This window comes from Hyposmocoma kahamanoa, unplaced genomic scaffold (genome assembly GCF_003589595.1).
Source record: "Hyposmocoma kahamanoa isolate Upper Pololo Valley unplaced genomic scaffold, ASM358959v1 93, whole genome shotgun sequence".
NCBI lineage: Eukaryota > Metazoa > Arthropoda > Insecta > Lepidoptera > Cosmopterigidae > Hyposmocoma > Hyposmocoma kahamanoa.
Genome location: NW_020654810.1, coordinates 11,332,848 through 11,345,565, shown reverse-complemented (window position 1 = coordinate 11,345,565; position 12,718 = coordinate 11,332,848). Strand labels below are relative to the sequence as shown.

The following is a 12,718-nucleotide window of genomic DNA, read 5'->3' as shown; positions in this document are numbered from 1 at the left end:
GTTACACGTCTGTCAAGTTGTCTTAGAGAAATCTATCAAATGGTTCTATGACTGTCGATGACATAGGTATATGATAGTGTCGGCGTTTCCAAACTCTTGTACAATGTGTGCTTTACATACCGTAGGCGGACCCATCAATAATGTACATTTTGTAGATAGACACATGAACGCGTGAGCAGATTACCTGATTGTCTAGTAACGGACTCTCCAATGAGTCATAAATCGCTATCGACATTATATTACAACCAATAAGTTCCTTTGACTCTATTCAACGGGTTCAACAAGTGCAACCTATTGTCCTTGCGCCGGGTACCAAACGGTTATTCATATTGTGTTCTCAACTAAACATATAAATGACGTTTTTTCTAAACTAAGCAGATATTTATAACATAATTTATGATATAACAGTTTTAATCTTACGTATTTCTGCAGGCCTCAGGAACTATTTTAAATAGCAGTGTTAATAAATTCGTATCACGAAAATATTCCTAGTATATTTAAATATAAAAGGAAGGTTGGCTTTTTTTGAGAATATAGGCTAGGTGAGTCCTTCGCACTACAGCAAGTAATGGTAATTAACTGGTCTCGTGTTGATTAACCGTAAAGATAAGTACTGCTGACGACCGCCAGCCGCGCTAGACGGAACTCAATTATAGCTTTGTACCATTCACCCATTGCTGTGTACATTACACCTCACTTGACCCCTTGTATCTGTAAATATGTAGTTGAGATGTTATCCTAATTACTTAATTGGCGAAGTAGTAATTTAAAATAGGATTTGTTTTGTAAAACACTCCACGTCGCTCATTAAACGGAGTTTTCAATCAATGGGTACGTTTTAATAAATAAGAAAGTAGTTACTATGGTCAAACCATTGACTCGTCAATCTGGATTTGAAGTGTTATGATTCACCAATGCGTATATTGTTGTTCCAGATACCGGAGTTCAACCTCGATGGCAGCAGCAGCCTGAAACACAACGGAAGCGCCAAAGATCTAGCTTCCGTTATGGAGAATTTCAAGAAAATATCCCAGAATCAGTTAAACACTCAAGTTACCAGCTCTTCTTCCCAACAGGTAATAAAACTTACTACCACTGTTATGGAGCTAAGGAACACGTTATTCCAAACCAATATTTATATTTTATCATGCACTGGTAGGATTGTGGTAATGACTATACGAAGCGAAATGAAGATGTTTAGAGAAATGCATTTGGGAATGAGAACAAGCGTACATTCCAGACCTCATTACATTCGACGTCAACAGCTGCATTTTGTTAGTATTAAACGAGATTTGCAATTATTTTACAACGGCCTCGATCAGTTGTTTTTTAATAATATCAAGTGACGGGACGAACAAGTCGAACGCCTGATGGTAAGCTGCACTCCCGTCCATAACAGTTGCAGTGCCACTCAAAGTTTTAAATTGCAAAGATTTGAAGAGCACTGCCACTGCGCCCGTAACCCTGACACATAAGTCCCATGTGCCTGTAATTTCAGCACCCTTACCCTTCAAAACCGAAACTGCTGACAAAACTGAAAATGCTGACATTACTGCTTGGCGGCAGAAGTAGGTAAGGTGGCAGTAGGTACTTCCCTGGACGAACTCTTTCACAAGGAGTTCTACTGCTACTAAAAGTTCATAAATTTAAGAGTTTATTTTAAATTAACGGATCGCAAGGAAATAAATAAAACGTGAACAGTGTTGTACGTACTAAGTATTTCGGTACAGTGTAAGTTATTTTGGCTTATCGTCTTATTGAGGCCATCGGATTGCAAAATTGTTTTGGAGGCGTTTGAAATTAGCAATCCTTTGTCATGGAATTAGCACGAGTAGCAGAGATCTTTAATACACATTGTTTTAGCACGAAGCTAGTCGGATCTCTTGTGTAGAGTTAATAGTCAAGAAGGTTCGTTAGTTAGTAATAACGTTTGCGACAGGAATAAATAAATTATCATTTACTTTTAAAAAATAAATAGCTAGGCCACATTTTCAATTCACGACAATGCGACACCATCGCAATGTGCTTAATTCAAACTGGACGCTAAAATAAAAAAGGCATGGAGTCATTGCGATCGCGCGGTGGTTCGACCAGACCGTTCGTTCCCTATGTTGCCCGTGATACCACCAGCAGAACTACTAGTAGTTACACGGGCAATAATAATCTCCCGTGTAACTACTGACAGACCTAGTAGTATCACGGGTAATTGTCTTTGTCCGTAGTACTACCACTAGTAATACGGGCAATAATACTCTCCCGTATTACTACTACCAAGTTAGGAAGCGTTTTATTATTTTTATTAAACGAACGAACCAAAAGCCAAACAATAAAAATGCATTTTAACTAGCCAATACAAATTAACCTTTACACTTATTCAACGTTAGAACTAAGCCCAAACTCATGGTACCACGATTTCGTTTAACTGAGATAAACGATTATTTTAAAGGGAACTGTATGCGTTTTTACAATAAGATTCCGGAGCATATATTAAGATTATCATTTTTAAGTTTAAAAACTACATTAAAAATATTCTGATTGAAAAGTCATATTACAAAATTGAAGACTACGTGTTAGATCAAGATTCAAAGTGTATTCTAAAGCATTTAAGTTTATTTGAAAAGAGCAATCCCTAGAGCTTCTTGCTCGTTCTTCTCAAGGAAGTATCATATCATAGTATCGCATATACACGGAAAACGTCATTTTTAAGATACTACTACTAAACACGTTGACGTGAAATAAATTTACATTAATAATATAAATGTTTTTTTACGTTTACTTGTACGCTTTTAACTTTCTAACAAAAATAATTTCTTATGAAAAGGCATGCCATAACACTGTTTACAAGCACGTGTGATTAAAACAATCTTTAACGTAATTTACACACAACAAACGTCATTTTTAAATTCATGAGATTCACGTAGGTATGCTCCTCCAAATTCACAATACGATTAAAAAAACACCTAATATGCAACCGTGTCCTACTATTTACGGCAGTGTTCGTTAATTGTACGAAAATTTACAAATTAAAAAAAAAAGCAATCCAATGACAACTTGGAAAAATATTAAAATTTTTGTTCTATACTCATATTTCTACATCACCCAAAACTGTTAAATGGTTATAATAAATGTTCTAAACAATTTTTTGATTGAAATGGTAGGTCAATGACTGAAATCATAATTTCAAAGTAATTCAATAAAAGAGAGTTCTTCGCGGGTTCTTCGAGTTCGAGTTCGAGTTCTTCGGGCATTATGAAAAAACACACACAGACACATACAGATTTTTATGAAGAACACGATTTTATTTAATTACTTTTTCAATTAGTGCTGGGTTATGGAATAAATATTTAAGAAATATTTTTTCGGGTCTTTTTTCCTTTCATTTTGCCAAAAGTTGAAGTTACTGAACGAATACGATGGAGCCATTAAAGATTTTTTCCGCAGTTGTAAAATAATTTTAAATCTCGTTTTCTCTATGTGACTTTTAGCTATACAAGAGTTTATTTTATGATTCACGTTAAATAAAACTTTAAAAGATACTTATTTCTAAACGTACAGGGTCAAGAGCACGTCAAGCTTGACACTTTATTGCGTCCGAAATTATATTTTTGAAGTTTTTCGGAAAATTACCCAACAGTAATTTCAATCCAAAAATTTGGCATAACATTATTCCATAACATTTATTATTGCCCTTCAATAATAATACACGGTGGTACCTATATTTAGTTTTTATAAATACCGTTATTCTGTGGTTTTAAGGAGGTTATATTGAAACTCTGTTTGGGGTCGAACCACTATGGGCTGTGACTGGCTGTCCGCCAAGTAACGACGCGATGACGTGGCGTTACGTAGGACGGCGGTGGAACGACTGACTGAGGTGCCCTTAGGGCCTCCTGACACTGGAAATATATATTTTAAACGTCAAGACAATCACTAAATAGAACTCTTTCAAGATTGTGGTCCTCTGTAATTTAAAGTAACGCAATCTTCATAGGTAGTCAAAGAATTTGATTGGATTCCTTTAGAATGCGATTGCGACCCACGCTTGATATCTTGTAGCAGCTTGTAGTATGAGTACGGTATGGATAACGTCAATCGGCAGCCTTTGTTGGAGGTGGCAATCGGCTGCTAGACTACCGAGATTTGATCGCAGGTTCAAGGTTTTCCGTTGCATCCCGCCCACGATTTATGAATCACGTAACTTACCACTCAATCACAGCGTCCACTGCCAAAAGTGACGCAGGAAACTATGTTCGAAATAATTGCTATTATGAGATGTCGCTTTGATTCTATTGGGAATGATTTAGAGCGGCTTTTATAGCGTTCTTAAATTACATATACACCGTGAATCTAAAATTAAATAAATATGTAATATGTACTCAAATATTGATACGCAAAAACTGTTTATAGACATATAAAATTAATAGCACTTTGACATTGCGAATGTTACACAGGCCAGGTAACATTAGCCCTGTCCCTGTCACTCGTGTTGTCGATTGGTTGAGTAATGTCTCCTGCAGTGATCTAAAATTAAAAGAGCTCTGCTATTTTAGAGTTTCTATTTTGTCGCAACCCTGACTTTATTTACTTCTAGTTGCGCCAACACGCGTGACGCCCGCTTACAAACTTCCCTAACATTGGCACTGAACCCCACACTTCTAGTCTAGATAACGAATTCAATCAACTCGTACGTCTAGACTTCCTGGCACAATGCTGATTGAACAATTTTGTGAAAAATTATCACTTCAAAATTACTTGTAATTGTTGGTAGCTTAAAAAGGTTGCATTAGATTATTCTACGGATTTATAACCAATTGAGTTACTGTACATTTAAGAATGGTACTTATTCTCTTTAAATTTACAATTTACAGATGGTATCCAGTACAACATCCAGTAGCGCTGCGACAAGTCAGAGGATGCAAAGTTCTTCACAGCGCCTCCAGATGGCAAAAACTTCCGAGATGAAAGCAAGCTCAATGAAATCCGATCTCTCCGAACTCAAGAGCTCTATTTCAGAAATGAAAAACATTAGGAACTCTGCAATTAACTTTACGCAAAGGTAAGTAAACAATGTTTTACAGTTATAATTACTGGAGAAAACAGTATGTAAGAAGTTACGCACGACACGTTCAGTTTCTTGTGAACACTGATATCGCTTATATACCATTAGCCACAAATCGGTCGAAGCCAGCTCACCTGAGCGACCTTGGCCCTCAGCCAATTTTACTCGCTGTTTCCCTGCGTAGTATTTGCAGTTCTACACCGACAAACAATAGCAACGCTACATTTCCATCGGGCGTTCATTTAATATTCTTTTTGGAAATTCTGTAAAATTTAAGCAGTGGATGTGTAAAAAAATTGTGTAAATATTTATTTCATGTGGATTTCAACTATTTCAGACTAAGAAGCTCAATGGAGAACATAGTAGACCAAGATGATTTGGGGGAGCAACATTTGCCTGATATTCATGAAATTGGTGACATGGGTGATATTAGTGATATGGGAGAGCATACAGGAGAAGGTCCCCTAGTTACATTCCCTGAGTCTGACACCCCACCACCTGTTGGTGACATGCCTCTACTATCTGCCAGTTCTGCCTCTATTGGTTCGAGTTCGGCAAATGAATTGAAATACAGTGCTGCCAGAGTGTCTTCAGCTAGTTCCACAAGGGTTGTCACTGATGGTTTCAGTGCTTCTAGGTCTGAAGCCAACAGTGCCAGGATGAGAAGTTTGAAACATGGAGATTTAAGATACGCCGAGAGAAGCGCTGCTGGAGCATCACACAGACTTTTACAAGCAGAAGGCTTAACTGCAGAACAGAAAGATGCCTATCTTCAGGTAAGTCAACAACTTTATTTTTAAAAATTATTGTATGTAAATACTAACCCGCGAAAACATTAATGAGCGCAATTTAGCGTCTTACAAGATTCTAAAGTGAGTTTGAAAATCGTTAGACGACCGTGAAAGTGTGATAAGTTTAGTGGCAACTAAAGAAACGCCGCCAGGAAGGCGCGCCGAAGGACGTGACCTCGCGTGACCGAGCTCGATCGATATCCTCAGCAAATGCGCCGCCGAATCGTCAGTCTAGTACTACTGTTTGCTACGAAAGCAACCAGGACAAAATGTCGTTTCCGTTTTACGTAATAAACGCATGATGTTGTGATGGAATACCATGGCGGCACGCATAGTTGCATGGTCTGGCAGGATGTTCCGCCGTGGAGGATCTCTGGGGGCGGTGAGTTCATTTATCTCCGTGGGTTTGCTTATCGTCGCGGTAGTGACACCATGCTCTGCTCAGTCGCTGTCGGACCGTCGTGCGCGCGAGCACACGCGGAAGTCAATTGCGCGTGCGCGCACCATTAGTACACGAATAGTCGTATTAAAATAGCCTCGGAATGTCGGCGGGTGGGGGATCGGTACCGTGGCCGGTCCATCGAGGCGTCCTGTCGCGCTTTACACCACAAGAGCAAAATCCTTCGGTGAGAGTCTGTTTCCCCGGAAAATTCTTTCGAACTTCAAGACACGTGACGTCTGTACACAAACTTTAAAATAATCCGAAAAACCCACGAGTTCCGCGCGATTGGCCTATATCCAATACCAACGATAGGACGTATAACGAGAATCGTGACGTACAATTGTTTTCCAATGTAAAAGTAGTTCAGTCCCAGTCGAGCAATTCAGTCTGAAGTGATTCTGTCAAGGGAAAGCTAGTTGAATATGTCTTACAAAAGACGTTCGAGACCTAAATTGCGTATTGCTATGGCTGTAACTATCGCAATAAATATTTATTATATGAAGCGTCGTCGTGTGTGCAAATGTGTCGCTTGTTATATATTAAGTGAATATAGACCGATTGATAAGAAGTTTATTTTAATCACATTAGGGTCATTTCATGATCCAACCAGTAGTAGTATATTTAGTAATGCTTTATTTATTTAATGCAGTGACTAATCAATATGAAATTTCGAATATTTTTGTGAGTAATGCAACTGTAACAAATATTGACTGTTGATTATTGCTGTTTTAGGAGCAAAGATCCTTGAAAGCTGGAGAAGTGACAGCTAAAGAAGCGAATAACATGGCGGCCTCGAGTTCTCGATTGCACACGGAGGAATTTAGCGCCGAGAAAAAGGCTATGGCTACAGCTCAAGCCCGACAAACTGTCACATCTAGCGGCATGTTCAGTCATAAGGAGCGTTCCAGTGTCGCCCACTCTAACATGACGATCTCCAGCAAAAATCTTTCAACAAAATCAATGTTATTGTCCTCACAGGTGAGAAAAATATCATTTTATAAGTCAGGTTTTAAACTGTCTATATAGTAGCATTAATTCTTGCAAAAGCATGTTTGATTTATTTTACTGCTTCAAAACTATGCAAAGTTATGTAACAAAAACACGTTAAATGGTTTCCTCCACGCGCGCTTTACGTAGGTGTGAATTCACCAAAACACAGTACTTAGTCGTACTTTTTGGTATTTCAGATGAGTCAGCTGTTAAATGGAACAATTAAGCCTGGAGATGAGGATTTAACGAATTTAACGTTCGAAGATTTGGATAAGTTGAACGCAAATTCAAATTCAAAGGATGTCGATACGGCAATCCAAAAGTACTGCTCTCGAATGAACGCCTTCATCACGTCAATAAAAAATAACCAAATGGATATGAAAAATGCGTCTGCGAATTTTAATAAATTGAACGAAATGTTAAGAAGGGCATGGGCAGTGCCAACGTACGGACACGAACTCGGATATTCCCTTTGCAATACTCTGAGAACATCTGGTGGCCTTGATATTTTGATGGCGAACTGCTTAGAAACAAATAATAAAGATTTACAGTTTTCGTCAGCAAAGCTTCTTGAACAGTGCCTCACTACAGAAAACCGGGCACATGTCGTGGAAAATGGCCTCGAGAAAGTTGTAAACGTTGCCAACATATGTACAAAAAACTCAAATGTTGACCATTCAAGAATCGGCACAGGAATTTTAGAACACTTGTTTAAACATAGCGAAGGCACATGCAGTGAAGTAATTAAGCTTGGCGGATTAGACTCTGTATTGTTTGAATGTAGACAAAATGATGTGGATACCCTTAGACATTGCGCAACTGCGCTCGCAAACCTGTCGTTGTATGGAGGGGCGGAAAATCAAGAACAAATGATCAAGAGAAAAGTGCCCATGTGGCTGTTTCCATTAGCCTTTCATAATGATGATAATATCAAATATTACGCATGTTTAGCCATTGCAGTATTGGTGGCTAACAAAGAAATTGAGGCAGCCGTTTTAAAATCTGGAACGTTAGATTTAGTTGAGCCTTTCGTGACATCGCACAATCCGTCAGAATTTGCTCGTTCAAATCTTGCACACGCTCACGGGCAAAGCAAAAACTGGCTACAGAGGCTTGTCCCAGTATTAAGTTCAAAGAGGGAGGAGGCGAGAAATTTAGCAGCTTTCCATTTCTGTATGGAAGCCGGAATCAAAAAACAACAAGGGAATACAGAAATATTCAGAGAAATCGGAGCGATAGAATCTTTAAAGAAAGTTGCTAGCTGTCCAAATGCTATAGCCTCTAAGTACGCCGCTCAAGCATTGCGCCTTATTGGAGAAGAGGTACCACACAAATTGTCACAGCAAGTACCACTTTGGTCAATAGAAGATGTACGGGAATGGGTTAAACAAATAGGTTTCGCCGAATATGCGAACAACTTTTACGAGAGTCGGGTTGATGGAGATTTATTACTGCAAATAACAGAGGAAAATCTCAAAGAGGACATTGGTCTACAAAATGGAATCAAACGTAAAAGGTAATTTTAAAATTTTAAAGGTAACATACACTTAACCATCGACGTTTTTAAATACTTTTACAAACATTAATGGGTATTCAAAATTAATTCAGTGAAATTATTTTTAATGCAGATTCACAAGAGAGCTTCATCTACTTAAGAAGATGGCAGACTACACTTCCCGCGACACAAGTAGTTTGAATGAGTTTCTGCAAGGCATTGGCCCTGAATACACCATATATACCTACTCCATGCTGAACGCTGGTGTAGACAAGGAATCCATCCGCAAGCTTAACGAGGAGCAACTTGAAAAGGAATGTCGTATATCTAACAGTATTCACCGAAAACGCATTCTCAACGCTATCACAGGTAAGTCATAAATCAATTTGATAACTTCCTCTCTGGTTTTAAAAGAATTTAGATGGTATACCGCGTGATGTTGTTTAGTTTATGACACCTACAATATTATAAGCTTAAAACTATAATATATCTAATTTGGGATTGGTCATACTTTGTTCATGGTTGAAAAATCGAGAATAACTTCTGGTCTAGGGACCTATTGCCATAGGTACCAATTCTGATTTCCTTTATTTATCGAAAGTTGAGTAGCTTTTTCTAAGATTATGGAGTAATAACATTAAATCTTTAATTATACTACTAACCTTTACTGAATACATCTATCGCATGCGTACTTTAACGTAAATATAATGCGTGTCATCATAAAGCATGAAGGCGCCATAAAGAAATAAATTTTGAACGTATTTCACAATTTATAGCGTATGAAAGCAGTCTACCGAGCAAAGGTGAAGAGATTATGGAGAAGAACCTAGATGTATTTGTGAGTTATCGACGGTCAAATGGATCACAATTGGCTAGTCTGCTGAAGGTCCACTTGCAACTGCGAGGATTCTCCGTGTTCATCGATGTCGAACGACTTGAAGCTGGAAAATTCGACAACAACCTGCTCCAGAGTATAAGACAGGCAAAACACTTTTTGCTTGTCCTGACACCATATGCTCTGGATAGGTGCAAGCATGACAATGAACAAAAAGATTGGGTCCATCGGGTAAGTGCGTGATATTATACCATACCCATAAGCTTTCATTAACTGACTTTGTTTCAAAGTAACTAATTTTTCTTTCATTTTTCAGGAGATAGTGGCAGCGTTGCAATCACAGTGTAATATTGTACCAATTATCGATAACTTCGAGTGGCCGGAACCAGAACACCTACCCGAGGACATGCGAGCCGTTTGTCATTTTAATGGCGTGAGGTGGATACACGATTACCAAGATGCATGCGTGGATAAAGTGGAGAGGTAGGAGACCATCCAATTGTTAAAACTCATGGTCAATTCCAATGGGTTTGACAATAAATAATATATCGACGGTTAATAACCAAGACCATCTATCTACAAAAAGCCAACTTTACAGGAGACGAAAAAAACGTTTCATTTTTTTTCTTTAAATAATTCTATTGTTTTTTTGTTTGATTATTTATTATAAAGGTATAGGAAATAAGGTGTATACATTAAATTTGAAAAATATTCATCAGTTTCATAGTTATTGTAGTTAGCTGATATTAGTTAAAATTTTTGCTCATGTTTGTACAACTTTGCGTAAGTTAGGTGGTATTTTTAATAAAAACAAAATTAAAAGTTATAATTGACGGCTTTAATTAAAAATCAACATCTTATCACTAATACAATTTAATCAACAAAGCATCTCTCATTCGTAAAATTAAAAATGCGGCAATGCGTCATAAAATGGATGACAGTCCTTAGGCAACACATCTTTTAATTGCTGTAGATGATTATATTTCGTCGTCGAAATTGGCAGCATACTATTATGTAATTGGGAGTATTCCACAGGGCTGTTAATTTTGTTCTGTCTCTGAGGCAAAACCACCCACTCTTCGTCAAAATCAAGTTTTATCAGGATGCCACCATCAGGGTTGTATTGAATTGCACGCAGGTCTGTAACAACAGGATCGCCAGCTTTACGTCCTGGTCTTATAGTTTTGTATATAAAAGTAGAATAATCAGCATAATTTTTAAAGAAACTGTAGTCAACTTCGACTACTTCATATTTTTCTTTTGTGCGAGCTTCTTTTGTGATAGATACATAATCACTTGGGAGATGAATCTCCCTATTTTTGAGCTTTCGCTCGATGGCACTGTGAACGGAGTCACACTCCATTTGCGTGTGACCCGGTTCTAAGTACTTATGGGTTATAGTGATGTTGTGCTTGATGCTAAAATTTAGAAGAGCATTAGAAAGAATAGTGTTTCTATTCTGGTAAGTACACCCATCTGAATATATAATAATAGGCAATTGTTTTGGTAGACAATGAAATTCTAAATAGTCAATGACAAAAGAAACAAATGTGCTAGCAGTTAAATCGCTTGCTGTTTCGGTAAACCAGTAGCATTTGCAGTGTCTTGTAGCTAAGTTGAAGATGGTAAAGTTGTGGCAAGTTAATTTTGTTTTGAAATAGAGAGCACTCGCCGTCAAAAATGGACAAACTTTGACTGCTTCCAAGTCCATAGTAAGAACAGTGAGTTTTCCAGAATTGGCAAGTTTTTTGTCAGCCTCCTTTTCTTGACGTGCTCTATTTTTTTTCAAAATGTGCATTTGGAAGGCATGTTCATCATAATTTCCAGTTTGGTGACTAGCGCATGTGTCACACATGTCCTTTTTTAATACGTATAATGCCAAGTTTTTTTTATAGTATTCCTTGTCAAATGCAAATCTACTGACTGTTGGTTCTTCATTTTCTGTGCAATAGTTTTTATAAGTTCTAAATAATTGTGACATGGAGTGGTATGTGGGTTCCAGATACAGTTTGGCCGTTTCTTTCCTTGCGTAATGAGACGGTAGTTTTGGGAGATTGTCAAAAAAATTGCGCAAAGTTAAGGTTTTTCTGCTTAATGGGGTACTTGCCCTAGAATTACGAATATTTTGACTGGACACCATTGCAAATTCTGCTTGTTTCACCCAAGACTGTACGGCAGAAGAACAAAGCGATAAGGTATTAAGAAACATTTGTTTGCAAACCTGGACTTTCTTGTCTGATTCGAGTGGCAAATAATAGTGGAGTGTTCCTTCTCGTCGTGAAGTTTCATGGGCAGCTTTTGTATGGCGGGCTGTAACAGAGCGCGTCACAAGACCAGCAACATAAACTCTACGTTGATCCCAGTTCATAGTTTTCCAGAATGTATAGTGTATGGATTTTCTAGTCTCCTCTTCGAACTTTTGACAACTTCTTACCATGCTCTTTTGACAAAAATTTGACGTACACCTTGGCCCCAATATTTTTGCAGAACGAGTTTGGTCTTGTACAGCTTTGCAACCTTTCGGTTTCCTATATCCAATATATTCTTCACCAAGCATGCGAAGTTTCTTAGCTTTTGTTTTTTTCCAAGAATTTTCGTCTCTGATATGACGACGCTTTCGTCCTTCATTCATATCTCCAAAATCGTCGTCATGTTCTTCGCACTCACTTTCACAGTAAGTCACATCGCTATCTTCATTATCACAGTAGACAGATGAGTTGGGAAGAGTAGGAGTTTTAGAAATAGGTGAAACAAAATGAAGTGAAGGTGGAGCTGACATATTTCTCGTTCTGATAAAAGATTTTCGGTCTGAAGCGTCAGAAGTTAAATCGGATAAAGAAACATGTTTTTTCAAGTAACCATTTGCAATCATACGTTTCTTAGAGTAATCATCTGTAAGTTCTAAGAATCCAACATTCACGCTACTTGAGAGAGTTTCAAACTTCTGAATACTGCAATGCGCTTTCGGTGATGCATTTTCTTGTGGATGCTCATCTGAAAACCAATACGACCTTTATATCTAGGTACAATCTATGGTACTACCTATTGCATTAAGAAGATGACATCGATTTAATATCCATTTAAGAGAACTTTTGAAAAAGCATTG

General features: G+C 37.9%; 1 protein-coding gene across 5 annotated transcripts in view; it reads left to right on the top strand.

The window, feature by feature from the left end:
• LOC113237109 (sterile alpha and TIR motif-containing protein 1) overlaps positions 1-12,718 on the top strand; it is a 60,632-nt gene that overhangs the window by 46,142 nt on the left and 1,772 nt on the right. For all 5 annotated transcript variants that reach the window (XM_026473377.1, XM_026473376.1, XM_026473379.1 and 2 more), the window contains 8 exons: positions 936-1,076; positions 4,869-5,056; positions 5,397-5,835; positions 7,025-7,270; positions 7,480-8,798; positions 8,911-9,146; positions 9,554-9,843; positions 9,929-10,095. In XM_026473377.1, coding sequence (XP_026329162.1) covers positions 936-1,076; positions 4,869-5,056; positions 5,397-5,835; positions 7,025-7,270; positions 7,480-8,798; positions 8,911-9,146; positions 9,554-9,843; positions 9,929-10,095 — 3,026 coding nt within the window. The remainder of the gene's footprint in view (positions 1-935; positions 1,077-4,868; positions 5,057-5,396; positions 5,836-7,024; positions 7,271-7,479; positions 8,799-8,910; positions 9,147-9,553; positions 9,844-9,928; positions 10,096-12,718) is intronic.